Raw genomic sequence first — 17649 nt, forward strand, 5'->3', positions numbered from 1 at the left:
CAGGGTAAATTCGCCGCAGGTCCACCACGCCTCTTGCCCTCGCCTCCAAACCCGAGCCCACACTTCCCAACTGACGTTTCTTCACCTTGGTCTCCTCTTCCAGTTGCCTCTTGAGGTCCTCCATCTGCTGGGTGTAGGACTGCTTCCCGCGGGTCAGCTGGGAAACGAGGGCCTCTTTCTCTTCAAGCTGCCGAGCGAGTTCTCCTGAGGAGAGGAAAGAGAGAAAGTGGAGGTCCATCAGCAGCTTCTTCTGGGTGGACCTCACAAAGAGGGGTAGAAAAAACAAGAGGGAGACCCCAAAGGTGCTTTCCCAGGAGGCAACTGGACTTCCTTGGTTTTTTCCTTGAAGAAAGTTTCGCTTCTCACCCAGTTCTGACTGAGTGGCAGAGGATGGAAGGATTTAAATTCCAATGCAGTCATCTGGTCATTAGTACTCTCTCTGAGAGCTGTGGAGGCCACTTGGAGGCCTATCTGTGCCTGAACTCAATGGCTTGTAAATGTTTACAACACAGGCCTTTCAGCAGCTCCGAGAAGGCTCCACACTATTTGCACTATGACCATGGGGCGCGATGTACGCACCGGGCATTTATGTACGGCGCAAGGCAATTAAAAAGGCAGGGCTTCGACTGCGTGGTTGTGGCCACCACCATCTTGACCTTTTTTTTGACCCCCTCCTCTTTCAAAAGACAACTGGACTTTGTTTTTCCTTGACATCGTCTCACTTCCCATCGAGAAACGTCCTCGGTTCTGACTGAACGGTGGAGGACGGAAGGATTTCTATTCCTTTGCAGTCATCTGGTCGTTAGGACTCCCCCTGAGAATCGCTGAGGCCACCTGGAGGCTTATTTGTGCCTTCGGGGTCCCCTGAATCAGAGTGCAAATGGGTGTGGAGCCTTCTTGGAACTGTTGAAAGGACTGTGTTTAGCCAAGATAAACCTCCAACGATTCTCAGAGAGAGCACTAACGACCAGGTGACTGCAAAGGAATGTAAATCCTTCCATCCTCCACCGTTCAGTCAGAACTGAAGAAGCTTCTTGGATGAGAAGCAAAACACCTTCGAGGAAAAAACAAAGTCCAGTCGCCTTTGGGACAACCGTGACCCGGATGACGTAGAAACTCCATAGAGACACCCAAGAGGCAGCAAAAACGGTAGCCGGTACCATTTTCGGTGAGCAGTTTGGCTCGTTGGGTGCTTGTGTCATTGAGGGTCCGTTGCGTCTCCTCCAACTTGGCGCGGTGATCCGTAGACTGGTCCTCGATGGTACGGCACATCTTCTCCAAATTTGCCTGTCAAGAAGGAGAAGAATGAAAACCCGAAGAAATACCGGCGGAAGCTTGAGCGTGTTCTCCAACGAAACCACGCGGCGGTTAACTTCACTTGAAAGTTCACTTGTGCATGAAAAGTGCCTTCAACCGCTGGAGCAATATAGATTTTGGGATGTCAGAGTGGAGCTGTAGCATGTTCACCTGCAGGGTACCAAATCTGTGGATTGTGAGGGAGTCCTGCTTGAGGGACATCTTAGTAGTCCTACATCAGTTGACGGTAGGAACATCTATGATATTTAAAGTCCTGAAGTCAGTCCAGGAGCTGGTGTCTAGCTTGACTTCTAGCAATTGCTTTCTCAAGCGATAGAAAAGAATATTTGTAGCTCAGGGATCAACTCTGGGGGTCTTTTGAGCTGGGTGGTTTTCTTGTAGATGTTTCATGGCCAAACTAGGGAACATCAGCAGTGCTAGAAGGGAGGGAGGTTTTTGGAGAGGAGGAGGAGGAAGAAAACGAGGACAATGTCCTTGATGATCTCTGAGCTGGGTTGTTTTCTTGCTGGCATTTCATGACCCAATTAGGGAACATCATCAGTGCTATATTGATGACCATCACATTGATGATGTTCCCTAGTTGGGTCATGAAACTTTTGCAAGAAAAGCACCAACCTCAGAGACCACCAAGGACAATCTTCTTCTTCCTCCTCCTCCTCCTCCTCCTCCACCTCCTCCTCCTCCTCCTCTCTCCGTAAACCCCACTCCCTTCTAGCACTGCTGATGTTACCTAGTTGGCTCATGAAACGTCTGCAAGAAAACCGTCAAGCTCAGAGAGCACCAAGGACCCCACATTTTCCTTCCACCATCCCCCTGCAGATGGAACGCCCATAAGCATCAATCTACCCAAGAACAAGTCTTGTGGGTCCATAGCCCCCTCAGGTGATTTCGGACCCCCTCCTCCACTGACACAACACCTTGGCCTTCAGAATCTGCTCCACGTTGGAGGCCACGTCGTCCAGTTCCAGTTTCAGCTCGCTCTTCTCCTTCTCCAGCTTCTGCTTCACCCGCTGCAGGTTGTCGATCTGCTCGCCCAGCTCGGCCATGGAGTCCGCGTGCTTCTTGCGCAAGGTGGCCGCCGTGGCCTCGTGCTGCAGCGTGGCCTCTTCCAGGTCACGTCGCATCTTCTGGAACTCGGCCTCCCGTTTCTTGTTCAGCTCGATCTGCACCGAGTTGGCCCCTCCGGCCTCCTCCAGACGTTCGCTGATCTCCTCCAGTTCCCGCGAAAGATCCGAGCGCTGCTTTTCCACCTTGGCCCGGGCTGCGCGCTCCGCCTCCATCTCTTCTTCCAGCTCCTCGATCCGTGCCTGAATGGCGGGGGGAAAAGACAAAGCACTAAACCCTTCAATCTTCCAGACCAGGGGTCCCCAACCCCCAGGCTGTGGACCAATCCTGGTCCGCAGCCTGTTAGGAACCGGTCCGTGCCGCTGAAGGTGAGTGGCGGATGAGCAAGCAAAGCTTCATCAGAACATCTGCAGGATCTAGGCTGCATGTGGAACCATCCACCCCCACCCCCCACCCCCATCCTTGATAAGCTTCACTTCCTGGGGCAAAATAGATGGCTGGTCTAGCTTCTGGGGAATTTCTGGGGAAATGGTGTAGGCTAGGGTCTCCTGCTTGGGCGTGGGGTTGGACTAGATGACCTACAAGGTCCTTTCCAACTCTGCTATTCTATTCTATTCTATTCTATTCTATTCTATTCTATTCTATTCTATTCTATTCTATTCTATTCTATTCTATTCTATTCTATTCTAGTCTAGTCTAGTCTAGTCTAGTCTAGTCTAGTCTAGTCTAGTCTAAATTCTACTCTATCTTATCCTATTCTCTCCTCTCCTCTCCTCTCCTCTCCTCTCCTCTCCTCTCCTCTCCTCTCCTCTCCTCTCCTCTTCTCTTCTCTTCTCTTCTCTTCTCTTCTCTTCTCTTCTCCTCTCCCTCCCTTCTCTTTTCTCTTCTCTGTTATTCTACTCTACTCTACTCTACTCTACTCTACTCTACTCTACTCTACTCTATATTCTATATTCTATTCTATTCTATTCTGTTCTATTCTATTCATTTTTAATCTAGTCTAGTCTAGTCTAGTCTAGTCTAGTTTAGTCTAGTCTTAATTCTAGTCTATCCTATCCTATTCTCTCTTCTCTTCTCTTCTCTTCTCTTCTCTTCTCTTCTCTTCTCTTCTCTTCTCTTCTCTTCTCTTCTCTTCTCTTCTCTTCTCTTCTCTCTCTCTCTCTCCTCCTCTCCTCACCTCTTTTCTCTTCTCTGTTATTCTACTTTACTCTACTCTACTCTACTCTATACTCTACTCTACTCTACTCTACTCTACTCTACTCTACTCTGTTCTGTTCTGTTCTATTCGTTTTCATCTAGTCTAGTCTAGTCTAGTCTTAATTCTAGTCTATCCTATCCTATTTTCTCTTCTCTTCTCTTCTCTTCTCTTCTCTTCTCTTCTCTTCTCTTCTCTTCTCTTCTCTTCTCTTCTCTTCTCTTCTCTTCTCTTCTCTTCTCCTCTCTCTTCTCCTCTCCTCTCCTCACCTCCTCTTTTCTCTTCTCTGTTATTCTACTTTACTATACGCTACTCTATACTCTACTCTACTCTACTCTATACTCTACTCTACTCTACTCTATTCTATTCTGTTCTGTTCTGTTCTATTCGTTTTCATCTAGTCTAGTCTAGTCTAGTCTTAATTCTAGTCTATCCTATCCTATTCTCTCTTCTCTTCTCTTCTCTTCTCTTCTCTTCTCTTCTCTTCTCTTCTCTTCTCTTCTCTTCTCTTCTCTTCTCTTCTCTTCTCTCTCCTCTCGCCTCCCTTCTCTTTTCTCTTCTCTGTTATTCTACTCTACTCTACTCTACTCTACTCTACTCTACTCTACTCTACTCTACACTCTACTCTACTCTATTCTATTCTACTCTATTCTGTTCTGTTCTGTTCTCTTCTCTTCTGTTCCTACTCTACTCTATGTCCTGTTCTGTTCTGTCTGCTCTGCTCTGCTCTGTTCCCTTTCCCCGGCTGAGCATCAAGGAATGTTGGGTACCTGCAGCTCCTTGAGTTTCTTCTGCAGCTGTGAGGCCAAGGCTTGTTCGTCTTCAATCTTGCTGTTCTGCTGGTTGATATCAAACTCTTTCCTGCAGAGAGAATTCTGGGAAGTCAATTTTTCTCCATAAAATGCAGGCAGTCCTCGACATACAACAGCTCATTTGGTGACCGTTCAGAGTTACAACAGCACTGAAGAAAAAGTGACTTGGGACCACTTTTTCACCCTTAGCAGCTGACTCATGCTTACGACGATTGCAGTGTCCTGGGGTGGGTGGTCATGTGATCCCCTTTGGCGGCCTTCTGATCAGCCAAGTCAGTGGGGAAGCCAGCTCCACTTAACGACCGTGTTACAAACTTTAACAACTGCAGCGATTGGCTTAAAGCAATGCGGTAGGAAAGGTCATAAAATGGGGCAAAAATTCACTTAACGAATCTCCCACGTAACAGCAGACATTTGGGGGCCAATTGTGGTCATAAATCAAGGACCACTGCAGTGTATGCCTCCCAGCATACACAAAGGACAGCACAGCAGGAGGCTGATGGTGCAGATCAGAAGAGGGGTTGGACAGCTCCAGGCGATAACTGCTCACTCAGGATAAGCCTAATGACTTAAGCTGTTGACAGCCCCAGGCATGGTCAGCCTGGTGGGAAGCCAGGATCTACACCCATTGTCACCTGCACTGGCAGGAAGCCCAGGTTTGAACTGATTGGATGCCATCCACCTGGGCAGGTACAAATAGACGCCAGGCTTCCCTGTTTCCCCAGTTCGTTCTGTTCAGAATAAACTCATCTCTACCCCAGCTCTGTGTCCGTCTCTATGTGAAGCACGCGACTTTACAACCACATTGGGCCACTTTGCAACTTCTTAAACCCTGCTCTGTAGCCCAAGCATCGGGGAGGGCCCAACATCTCCACCCACCGAACAGTCTCCACTGTAAGTCCTTGACTTACGGCCTTCGTCTAGCGACCGTTGCGAGCTATGACAGCACTTGGAAAAGGGACTTACGGCTGATCCTCGCTTACCATCATCGCAATGTCCCCGAGGTCACAATTTGGGCTCTCGGCATGCATTTACGACCCTTTCGGGGGGGTGGGGGTGTCACCATTTACAACATCCCCAGTCGGCTTCGGACAATGGGGAAAGCTGAATCGGAATCAGAATAGAAGCTGGAAGGGACCTTGGAGGTCCTCTAGTCCAACCCCCTGCTCAAGCAGGAGACCCCCCCCATACCTTTTCTGACAAATGGCTGTCCAGTGTCCTCCTAAAAAGGAGTAGGAGGAAGGGGAAGAGGAATAGCAGAATAACAGAGCTGGAAGGGACCTTGGAGGTCATCTAGTCCAGCCCCCTGCTCAGGCAGGAAACCTTATACCATTTCAGGCAAATGGCTGTCCAGTCTCTTCTTAAAACCGTTTTTCCTCTTCATGGTCTTAGATGCAGGTGAAGTTTCGAACCATTCTTCCTGTATCCCTTTTTTATTTATTTATCACGTTTAAAAAATCCTTTGCTATCCCCCTTTTTTTCTGTTTTGTCTTAAACGACCCAGCGAGAGAGGGGTCAATTCCCCTAGTCAATTCCAGACAAATGGCTGTCCAGTCTCTTCTTAAAGACCTCCAGTGTTGGAGCACCCACAATTTCTGGTGGCAAGCTGTTCCATCAGCTAATTGTCCTGACTGTCAGGAAATTCCTCCTTAGTTTTAAGGTTGCTTCTCTCCTTGATGAGTTTCCATCTGCTGTTTCTTGTCCTGCCTTCGGGGGCTTTGGAGAATAGCTTGACTGCCTCTTCTTTGGGGCAGCCCCTCAAATACTGGAATACTGCAGTCATGTCCCCCCACCTAAGTCCTTCTTTTCTCCAGACTAGCCAAACCCAAATCCTGCAACCGTTCTTCCTATGTTTTAGTCTCCAGGCCTTTTAATCATATTAGTTGCTCTTGTCTGCACTTTTTCCAAAGTCTCCACATTTTTTTTTTTTTGGAGCGTGGTGACCCAAAACTGGATGCAGGATTCCAGGTCTGGCCTTAAGCTGGGTTCACTTTGTGTGATTCGCTTAACGCCTGCAGCAAAATGGTACAATTCTCTACCCGCAAAGAGAAGCAGAGATGGTTAAATTGACTCTTTCATCCAAAACAAGAGAATATATATTTTTTTTGTTTCTATTTGGAAATTGCTTCGGGATTTTGTGCTTGCGATGGAATTTTTTTTTTAATGAAACTTTGATTTTGTTTTTTGCCGATGAGATAGGTTCGTTGCTATAGAAACGGCTAGCGGATACTGTTGGGTAAAAGTAAAAAAGTTGAGGTTGTCAAGTTTTTTATACTGTGCTAAAGAGAGTTGGAAGTTGACACCTTTTTTTTTCCTTTTCCCCTCCTAATTCCATATTTTCTCTTTTTTTTTCCTTCTTCCTCCCCCCTCGTTTTTTTTATTACCTTTTAAATTTTATTTTTGTATTTTATATTTTGTTGAAATAATAAAAATGGTTTAAAAAAAAAACCCGTAACAAAAAGGTGTTAAAATCAGGCACGGTCATGGGATGACCTGCTTAATGATCGCATCGCTTAATTTTTTTTTATTTTTTATTTTTATTTTTTAATCCCATTTATATCCCGCCCTTCTCCGAAGACTCAGGGCGGCTTACAATTAAAGCACAAATCAATGTGCTTAGCAATGACTGAACGTCCAGGCTCTAATTTGGTTGTACGTCGGAGACTAACTGTATTCTGTATTTTTTTTTTCTTTCCCACAAAACCGGGCTAGAGAGTCCTGCAAACTAGGATTTCTGGATAACAGGAACAATTAGCCATTCTCCAGTTTAACAAAGGAAGCTTCCCAAACATGTTGTGGGTGACCCAACACACTAGTCCTGTTGGAGGGATAGGACCAGTTTCACCTTATTTTGGAGGCAAATATTGTTAGATGTTTAGTGCCAGCCATTGGCAGTTCCCCAAAAGGGTCATCAGATGGAGGCAAAGAGGCTTCTTTGCTTCCACTGATGAGCCAAGGGTCCCAGACCCACAGCCCCATTGGCGAGAGAGTTTTATGGTCAAGGAGGGGCCAAGACCCCCCATAAATACCTCTGCACGAGGGGCTGCTCTTTGTTCTCCATTTTCCAGTCTCCAGTTCTATCTCTACTCCTAACCTCTATTTTAGTCATGTAATCCTAGCTTGTTTTGTTTTATTTTATTTCTCTCTCACATGCAGGCATGAATGCTTTCATGCCAAGTATTTCTTTCTCTTTGATCTATCTTGAATAAAACTAATATGATTGCATCTCTGCGTTCTGCCTTTGCTTGGGAGCTCCTTTAACGATTCATTGTGAGTCCACCTCACAAATATGAATGCTCTTGTGCTTGGAAATTTTCTAGCGTGCCCCTCTGATCCCCCCACCCCGGTCTGGAGAACCCAAAGGCACAGAGTTGGGGATTCCCTTACTTTTTAATTTTCTCTTCCAGCTGCTGTTTGTCGTTCTCCAAGTCCATAACGTTCTCTTGTGCCAACTTGAAGTCTCCTTCCAATTTTCTCTTGGAGCGTTCGAGCTCCATCCGGATCTTCCTCTCCTGTTCCAGAGACCCTTCCAGCTGTGGAGGAAGGGAAGGGAAGAGAGAAGGAAGGAGGAAGCCAAGAAGGGAAAGGGAGGGAGGGAGGAAGACAAGAAGGGAGGGAGGGAGGGAGAAGGAGGAAGGAAGGAAAAGGAAAAGAAAAGAGAGGAAGGAAGGAAGGAAAAAAGAAGAGAGGAGAGGAGAGGGAGAGAGGAGGAAGGGAAGGAAAGAAAGAAGGGAAAGAGAGGAAGAAAGGAAGGAAAGGAGAAAGAAAGGAAGGAACAAAGGAATGAGGGAAAAGGAAAAGAAAGGAAAGAATAGAAAGAGGAAGGAAGGAAAGAAGGAAAGAAGGGAAAGAGAGGAAGGAAGAAAGGAAGGAAACAAGAAGGGGAAGATGGAGGAAGAAAAGAAGGAAGGAAGGTAGAAAGAAAGGAAGGAACAAAGGAATGAAGGAAAAGGAAAAGAAAGGAAAGAAAGGAAAGAGGAAGGAAGGAAAGAAAGAAAGAAGGGAGAGAGGAAGGAAGGAAGGAAGGAAACAAGAAGGGGAAGATGAAGGAGGAAGAAAAGAAGGAAGGAAGGGAGAAAGAAAGAAAGGAACAAAGGAATGAAGGAAAAGGAAAAGAAAGGAAAGGAAAGAGGAAGGAAGGAAGGAAGGAAGGAAGGAAAAGAGAGGAAGGAAGGAAAGAAGAGAAGAGGACTTTAAATACAAACTCAATGTCCCTTTAGGGATAGGCACGGATGGTGGGCCACGCCACAAATTCTGCCACCTCCACCGCCGGATTCTCTCCAGATGCTCCACGTTTAATACCCCTAGAAGCCGCAACCAGCATGACCAAATATTGAACTATCCAGCAGGTTTCATTCCTCTCTACAACTCGCTGGCCGCTCAAATTAGGCCAGGCCTGTCCCAAATCAGCGTCTCTCGATGGTGCCGAGAGCAGAGGCCGGCCGGTGACGGGTGGACCTCCCACCCCAGTTTGAGGGCCACCAGCGTTACGGCCTTTCAACAAGGCCGCCGCGTTGGGTCAGCAAAAACTGGGTCCAGGAGAAGGGCCCAGGGGCCTGGAGGGCTGGAGGTGCCCACCTCCTGCCTGGGTCCACTTACGTCGTCCACCTGTTGCTCCAGCTTCATCTTGGCTTTGCTCAGGCTGTTGACTTTGTCTTCTTCTACCTGGAAGTCATCCAAGGCTTGCTGGTGGGCCTCTTGCAGCGACTTCTTCTCCTTGGTCAGTTTGGCGATGATCTCATCCAGGCCAGCCATTTCTTCGGTCAGGTTCTTCACCTGGAGGTGAAAAACAAAGGAAAGAGGAAGGAAGGGAGGGAGGGAGGGAAGGAGGGAGGGAGGATGGAAGAGAAAGTGGGAGATGGGAATGAGGGAGGGAGGGAGAGAGGGAGGGAGGGAGGGAGAGAGAGGGGGAGGGAGATGGGAAGGAGGAGAAGGAAGGAGGGAGGGAGGGAGGGAGAAAGGAAGGGAGGGAGGAAGGGAGAGAGAGAGGGAGGGGGATGGGAATGAGGAGAAGGAAGGAGGGAGAGAGGGAGGGAGAAAGGAAGGGAGGAAGGGAGGAAAGGAGAGGGAGAGGAAGGGAGAGGGAGGGAGATGGGAATGAGGAGAAGGAGGGAGGGAGGGAGAAAGGGAGGGAGGGAGAGAGGAAGGGAGGGAGGGAGGGAGAGAGGGAGGGAGATGGGAATGAGATGGAAGGAGATGGGAATGAGGAGAAGTAAGGAAGGAGGGAGGGAGAGAGGGAGAGATAGAGGAAGGGAGAGAGGGAGGGAGATGGGAATGAGGAGAAGGGAGGGAGAAAGGAGGGAGGGAGATAGGGAGGGAGGAAGGAAGGAATGGAGAGAGGGAGAGAGAGAGGAAGGGAGATTGGAATGAGGAGGAAGGGAGGAAGGAGGGAGGGAGGAAGGAAGGAAGGGAGAGGGAGAGAGAGGGGGAGGGAGATGGGAATGAGGAGAAGGAAGGAAGGAGGGAGGGCGGGAGGGAGAAAGGAAGGGAGAGAGGGAGAGAGGGAGGGAGGGAGGGAAGGAGAGAGATGGGAATGAGAAGGAAGGCAATGGAAATTAGGAGAAGGAAGGAAGGAGAGAGGGAGGGAGGGAGGGAAAGCAAGGAAGGAAGGAGAAAAGAGAAGAGAGGAGAGTAGAGGAGCGTGTACTAGAATCAGTGGGCAACCAGACAGCGTGGCCAGTCCCACAGATGTGATAGCAGCTTCAGAGATTGCAGGCCCCTGAAGTGTGACTGTGATGTCCTTTAACAATTGGCGGGTTCTTGTGCACTGAGGTTGTGCAACTGCGAGGGAGCAATGCAAGGCTGTGTGTGTGTGAACATGTGCATTTTGTGCTCGGCCTTCAAAGGGCTTTTTTTGTTTTTTGAAATATAATGATAAAAAAATTCTAAAAAGGAAGGTTAAAAACGTATTTACGACGGTCCCGGCGTCCCGGGGTGTGTGTGTGTCACGCGATCCCCCTTTTTGCGACCTTCCAACCAGCGCAGTCAACGGGGGAAGCTGGACTCTTTGAACGACCGTGTGAGTAGCTTGACAATCGGACTGATTCCCTTAACCGCGGTTGGCAAGGAAGGCCGTAAAATGCAGCCAAACACGACAACTCTCTTGCTGAGCGATGGAAACTCTGGGGCCCCTTGCGGCCGTCAATTCGAGGACCGCCCGTCCTTTCAGGGTACTGTTGTGATTCAGGGTCAGCCTGTGGGTTCGGCAGTTGGGTCGGACGACTCAGAGGAGGAGGGGGGTGTTGGAGAGCTTGCTGATGAGAGCCCTCAGCCAGGCCCCTCCCACCTGGTCACCACGGAGACCCAGCGGTGTGAGCCTGACAGCGTGGATGAAGATGACCCACAGCTGGCCCTGTTCAAGGACGCCCGACGCAGGAGGCAGTCAATCAGGAGTAAACAGAGGAAGGCAATGGGGCACCTCGGAAGGAGGCAGAGAGAAGCCACGCCCTGAACTGTATAAAAGGGGAATGCGTGGGAGGGCTGGTTTGCTGAAGGCAACCGCTTGAATAGCTCCTGTTTCATGGTTCGTGTCTTGTTCTGTTTGCTTTTGTGTCCATAAATTTGGCAGGCTTAGTTCCAGCCTCTTGCCTTCTTGTAAAAGGGGTTGTCACTGCCTTTTCTGCAGGGCCGGTAGCAGGCTGGTACAGAACACGTACCTTGTTCTCCGTGGCGTGCTTCTCCTTCTCCACCTTGGCCAAAGTCAACTCCAGGTCATCAATGTCCTTCTTGAGCTCAGAGCACTCGTCTTCCAGCTTCCGCTTCTTGGCGGTCAGTTCCGCGTTCATCTCCTCTTCGTCTTCGATCCGTTCGGTCATCTCCTTCACTTTGGCTTCCAGCTGGATCTTGTTCTTGATCAGCTGGTCACAGCGCTCCTCGGCGTCGTTCAGGTTGTCTTGCTCCTGGGGAGAGGAAGAAGGGAAGGGGGAGGAGGAGGAGGAGGAAGGAAGAACGAAGAGAAGAGAAGATCTGTAATTCGGGGTTGAAGCGTGGCGCTCTCCGAGCCGGGTGCTTTTTTCCTCGCAGACGTCTCGTGACCCAAGTAGGGAACGTCATCGGTGCTAGAAGAGGATGGGGTTTGCAGAGCGGAGGAGGCGGGAGGGTGAGACAGAGAAGCAGGAGGAGCAGGAGGAGGAGGAGGAGGAGAGGAGAAAGAGGAGGAGAGAAAGAGGGGGAGGGGGAGAGAAGGGAGAGGGAAAAGCCGAAGGACGTCAAGGAGGAGGAGAAGGAGGAGAGGAGAAAGAGGAGGAGAGAAAGAGGAGGAGTGGGAGGAGAGGAAAAAGCAGAGGAGAAGGAGGAGAGGAGAAAGAGGAGGAGAGAAAGAGGGGGAGGGGGAGAAAAGGGAGAGGAAAAAGCAAAAAGGACGACAAGGAGGAGGAGAGGAGAACGAGGAGGAGAAGGAGGAGAAGGAGAAGGAGGAGGAGAAGGGGAGGAAGAGGAGAAGGAGAAAGAAAAGAAGGAGGAGGAGGAGGAGGAGGAGAAGGAGGACTGTGGGGTCCTTGGTGCTCTCTGAGCTTGGTAATTCTCTTGCAGACGTTCCACGACCCAACTAGGGAATGTCATCAGTGCTAGAAGTTTACTCAAACCCCCCTCCCTTCTAGCACCGACGACGTTCCCTAACTGGACCGTGGAACGTCCGCAAGAAAGCCACCCAGCTCAGAGAGCGCCAAGGACTCCGTGTAAATAAAGAACTCCAGGACGAGGAGCAAGGATGCCAACCTCTGAGTTAAAAAGGAGAGCAAAGCGGCTTAAATATACTCACAGCTTGAACTTGCAACTGGAGGTCATTCTTCTCCTGGAGCAATGAAACCATCTTCTCCTCCAGCTCTTTTCTCCGAGTTTCTGATTTCTCCAGAGCTTCCTTCAGCCTCCCAAATTCTTCTTTCATCGTCTGTGAAGGATACAAAAGAGTCACCTCAATCAATCAATCAATCAATCAATCAGAATTAGAGCTGGAAGGGACCCTGGAGGTCTTCTAGTCCAACCCCCCCGCACAAGCAGGAGACCTTATACCACTCTGGACAAATGGCTGTCCAATCTCATCTTAAAAACCTCCAGTGTTGGGAGCACCCACAACTTCTGGTGGCAAGCCGTTCCACTGGTTAATTGTCCTCACTCTCAGGAAGTTTCTCCTTCGTTCCAGGTGGCTTCTCTCCTTGATGAGTTTCCATCCGTTCTTTCTTGTCCTGCCCGCAGGTGCTTTGGTAAATAACTGGCAAATTGGAAGGCAACTACGGGGATAGCTGTGCCCTCCCTCTCACAGTTTCGAACCTGTGGCTCTTTGTAAGGTTGTGGTGAGGAAAAAAAACCGGGCAGGTAGTCCTTGACTTGCACCCATTTGTTTAGGGACTTAGGAAGGTTTTCCACTCTTGCTGCATCCCCATGGTCCCGTGATCAAAATTCAGACATGAAGGAAGGCGAATACAGGTGTCCCGGGATAATGTCGCGGGATCCAATCTGGGTCAGTCAACTGGGACCAGAGGTTTTTAACTTCCGGGTTTTCAGACTCTTGCTGGACACTATCCTCAGGGAAATTGTCTCTAGTCAGTTCTCCGAAGATGGAATCCAGCACGAGTCCTAAAGCTCAGAGGACCGGCCCAGATTGGATCCTGCAAACATTTGGACACTTGGCAGCTGTCCTGTACCTGTGACGGTTGCCGTACTCTGGGGTCATGGGATCACCTTTTGCGAACCCTGCAAAAAATACTTATAAAAAGGGTCACATTGTTACCAGCTTAACAACCATCGTGAGTCACAACTGTTTCCTGTTTTAAATTCTGTTCATATAAAGTCCGACACAGCTCAGACAAAGAGCACTGTCACCATGTGCTTTACTGCTCAACTGTTTTTAAACTATAACAGGAAACACGGAACTTTGCTTAGAAGTAAAGAGCATGGCGTACATCCCATAGAGCCAAACTTTTAAACACTGCCGTCTGCTGGCCGAATACTACTCGAGCTGTTGCACAGAAATGCATTCCAACAATGAATTCCGACATTTCCAGAGTCAACTAAGGTCGTAAGTCAAGGACTGCCTGTCCAAGTGCAAATAGAAATGTAACTCTTTTATGTTTTTACGGTTTTAATTATTGGAACGTTGTTTGCTGCCTATAGTCAATTGGAAAAAAATGAATGAATGAATGAATGAATGAACGAATGAATGAACAAATGGAGGCAGTCACCTGCATTTCTTTCTCTGTTTCCGCGCTCTTCAGCAAAGGCTTGATCTTGAAGAACAGCTTCATCCAAGGCCAGTTTTTCACCCCCATGAAAGCCCGGATGTTGTACTGGATAATGAGCAAGGCGTCCCTGGTGGAAAGGACCACGGAGAACCACACTGTAGCTTTTCAGAAAACCCTTTTTTCCTTCCTCCACCCTCCGTCCCATAGGAATTCGCTCCTCAAACAAACCCTCAGAATTCACAGCAGCCCAACTATCGTTGCAATTCTAAGCAGAGTGTGCGAAAAATAAAAAAAGAAAAGAAAAGGCCCTTTTACACGTAGTTGTCATTTAGCGGCTGATTCGTTTAGTGACCGTTCACCGTCACGACCGTGACAAAAAAGCAATTTTCAGACCGATCCTCACATTTACGACCTTCACGGGTCTGTAAAGCAAAAGAAAGCTGAAGGAAGGTCAAAAAGCAGTCGTATCTCATCTCTTAGGGGTTGCTTCGCTTAACGGCCAAATTGCCAGTCCCTGTTGCTAAACGAGGACTACCTGAGTTCTTCTTTACATTACATGTCTAAGCTGCCCAGAGTTGGGAGAAGTCTAATCAGTCAGAACAGAGCAGGAAGGGACCTTGGAGGTCATCAAGTCTAACCCCCTGCTCCGGCAGGAGACGCCATTCCATTTCAGACAAGTGGTTGTCCAATCTCTTCTTAAAAACCTCCAGTGATGGAGCACTCACCGCTTCTGGTGGCAAGCTGTTCCAGTGGTGAATTGTCTTCACTGTTAGGAAGTTTCTCCTCAGTTTCCAGGTTGCTTCTCTCCTTGATTAGTTTCCATCTTGCCTTTTGGTGCTTTGAAAAATAAGTTGACGCCCCCCCACTCTTCTTTGTGGCAGTCCCCCCAAATACTGGAACTCTGCTATCATGTCCCCCCAAATCCTCCTTTTCTCTAGACTGGCCAAACCCCTGCAACCGTTCCTCCTATGTTTTAGTCTCCAGGCCTTTAAATGATCTTCGTTGGTCCTCTCTGCACTTTTCCCAAAGTCTCAACATCTTTTTTTTGCAGTGTGGTGACCAAAACTGAATGCGGGATTCCAGGTGTGGCCTTACTAAAGACTTTATAAAGTTGACGTCAACATCCATAACCTCGGTCTTCTCCGGGACTTACCTGCGCTCCATGATCTTCTGGAATTCAATGCGCATGAGTTGGCCCCTCGCCCGGGCTTGGATTCGAGTGATGATCCGCGACAGCCGTTCGTCTCGCAACTCTTCCAGGTGGCCCAACAGCCCAGCCTTGAAAAATACCTGTGGGATGGGAAGACCCGTTGGGGTTTCGTTCATTTTATTCACCAAGAGGGGGGGAAAAAAAGAGGAAAGAATAAAAGCAGCCCTCAACGTACGGCCACAGTTGAGCTCACAACTGACGTTGCTAAGTGAAACATTTGTGAAGGGAGTTTTGTCCCGTTTTACGTCTTTCCTTGGCACATTCGTTAATTGAATCACTGTGGCTGCCCCAAAGGTGTTTTTTTTTTTCACAAGAGGCAACTGGACTTTCTTGTTTTTTTTCGAAGACGTTTCGCTTCTCATCCAAGAAGCTTCCTCAGCTTCGCAGTTGTTAAGATAGTCACACAGCTGTTAAGTGAATCTGGCTTCTCCACTGACTTTGCTTGTGACAAAGTCACAAAAGGGGATCATGTGACACACACACACACACACACATCCGGGACGCTGCGACCATCATAAATATGAACCAGTTGTCAACAGTGATGGGATTCAAATACCTGAACATCCAGTTCTCTGCATGGATGCAGGCCTGGGCCTCCGAGGCCTAGAATGAACTTCCGGAAGTGACATCCATGCACTTCCTGCGGGCCGTTCTAGGCGTGGGAGCTCTCCTCCAGGCCTCCGAGGCCTAGAATGCACTTCCGGAAGTGACATCCATGCACTTCCAGTGGGCCATTCTAGGTGTGGGAGGCCTCCTCCAGGCCTCCAAGGCCTAGAACGGACTTCTGGAAGTGATATCCACGCAATTCTGGTGGGCTGTTCTAGGCCTGGGAGGCCTCCTCTAGGCTCCGAGGCCTAGAACGGACTTCTGGAAGCAGCGTGGGTTCAGACGGTTCTCCGAACTCAACAAAATTTAGCTACCGGTTCTGATGAACCGGTGCGAACCAGCTGAATCCCTCCACTGGTTGTCAAGCATCTGAATGTCAATCACGTGACCGTGGGGATGCTTGCAATGGCCATAAGTATGAAAAATGGTCATAAGTAACTTTTTTCAGTGCCGCTGTAACTTGGAATGGTCACTAAATGAACTGTTGTAAAGTGGAGGACGACCTTCACAGAAACATGTTTGTAAGATCCACTTGTCAAATGGATTTCCCTTTTAGTTGTCATTTGCACAGAGGTGACTTTAAAAACAGAGTTTCTCCCGGTGGGCTATTTAAAGATGCATGGACTTCAACTCCCAGAATTCTCCTGCAGGCTGGGGAATTCTGGGAGTTGAAGTCCACAAAGCTTAAAGTTGCCAAGGTTGGACGCTCCTCCTCCAAAGGTTACAAAGACTCGGATATAAATGTAAGAGTATTTGGTATGGTTTTTATATAGACATAAATATAAAAGTCTGTGCATGATTATCGGCCTTGGTTATGTGCCCTCCTCTTTCCATATTTCGCATTTGTCCTTTTTGTCTTTTAGTTTGTCAGAGAGATCTTTGTGCAGCCATGCTGGTTTCTTCTTGGATTTCTTGTTTTTCTTTCTCAGTGGTATTGTGCTGGCCTGGGCTTTTATGATCGCATTTTTCAGGATTTCCCACGCTTCCTGGATTGTTTTCCCCTTTAGGATTTTCATCCCTGGGATCTTTCCAAGGTTGTCTCTGAGTTCGTTAAAATTGGCTTTTTTGAATTTTAAGACCCTGGTTGGATTGTTTTCTGTTGCTAGTGTTTGCCTTATATTAAATCCGTTTGACAAGTGGATCTTGTTTTTTAAGCAATCCCTGATTTACAACAATTCGTTTAGTGACCATTCGCAGCTACAACGGCACTGGAAAAAAAGTGAGCTATGACCGTTTTTCACACACTTAACGACCGTTGCAGAATCCCCTGCGGTCACGTGATCCAAATTCGGACGCTTGGAAACTGGCAGGTATTTATGACGGTTGCACTGCCCCGGGGGTTACGCGATTCCCCTTCTGCAGGAAAAGTCAATGAGGAATCCAGATTCACTTAACAACCGTGTTCCTAACTTAACAACTGCAACGATTCGCTTAACAACGGTGGCAAGAAAAGTCACAAAATGAGCCGTAAGGCTCACTTAGCAGCATAAACGTGCACTTCATTCCGGATTAATAAGGAATTTGCCAAGTCTCTTTTAAGGGCCCTTAATAGGAGCGTGCAAAATGCGGATCCTAAAATCTCCTCCTTTTCAAGGTCAACACAGCCCTGCTGGTTTTATCCTCAAAAAGATGAAGTTTCTTTCCTGGGGTCCTTAAGGGAAAAGCAGAGGAGTGGGAGCATAGAAACCGCCCCCCCCATTCCAAATTTCCTCGCCTCACCTTGGTGTGTCCAAATTTGTACTGGTTGTGGTCAATGTCCAAAGAGCTCAGAAGCTTTTCTGCCCCCTTCCGGCTGTCGATAAATTGACCCTCCGGGATGGCTGCCGGGTTTAGGATGCGGTATCTGGTGCGAGAGGAGAAATTTGGCTGAATTTTCTTGCTTAAGTTTAACCCCAAAGAAGGGAGCGGTGTGTGTGTGTGTGTGTGTGTGTGTGTGTGTGTGTGTTTCCACCAATTCTCCAAAGCACCCGAAGGCAGGACAAGAAGCAAGGGATGGAAACTAATCGAGGAGAGAAGCAACCTAGAACTGAGGAGAAACTTCCTAACAATGAAGACAATTAACCAGTGGAACGGCTTGCCACCAGGAGTTGTGGGTGCTCCAACATTGGAGGTTTTAAAGAAATGATTGGACAACCACTTGTCTGAAATGGGATAGGGTTAGGGTCTCCTGGCAGGAGTTGCTCTACCTGTGGTCTTATCAAGGTCTTTTTTTTAAAAAAAAAAAGTATTTTATTAATTTTCTATTATTGCAATTCGTTAGTGCTT

The 17649-nt window shown here is 48.3% G+C and overlaps 1 protein-coding gene across 1 annotated transcript in view; it reads right to left on the minus strand.

The window, feature by feature from the left end:
* LOC308676165 (myosin-6) overlaps window positions 1-17649 on the minus strand; it is a gene marked incomplete at its 5' end in the record, with an annotated part of 60374 nt that overhangs the window by 18108 nt on the left and 24617 nt on the right. The window contains 11 exons of the mRNA XM_081341914.1: window positions 86-204; window positions 1161-1287; window positions 2235-2624; window positions 4348-4438; window positions 7777-7922; window positions 8989-9165; window positions 11046-11288; window positions 12149-12277; window positions 13569-13695; window positions 14722-14858; window positions 17104-17227. Of these exons, the coding sequence (XP_081198040.1) occupies window positions 86-204; window positions 1161-1287; window positions 2235-2624; window positions 4348-4438; window positions 7777-7922; window positions 8989-9165; window positions 11046-11288; window positions 12149-12277; window positions 13569-13695; window positions 14722-14858; window positions 17104-17227 (1810 nt within the window). The remainder of the gene's footprint in view (window positions 1-85; window positions 205-1160; window positions 1288-2234; window positions 2625-4347; window positions 4439-7776; window positions 7923-8988; window positions 9166-11045; window positions 11289-12148; window positions 12278-13568; window positions 13696-14721; window positions 14859-17103; window positions 17228-17649) is intronic.

Source organism: Vipera berus, assembly GCF_964194415.1.
Source record: "Vipera berus genome assembly, chromosome: W".
Lineage (NCBI taxonomy): Eukaryota > Metazoa > Chordata > Lepidosauria > Squamata > Viperidae > Vipera > Vipera berus.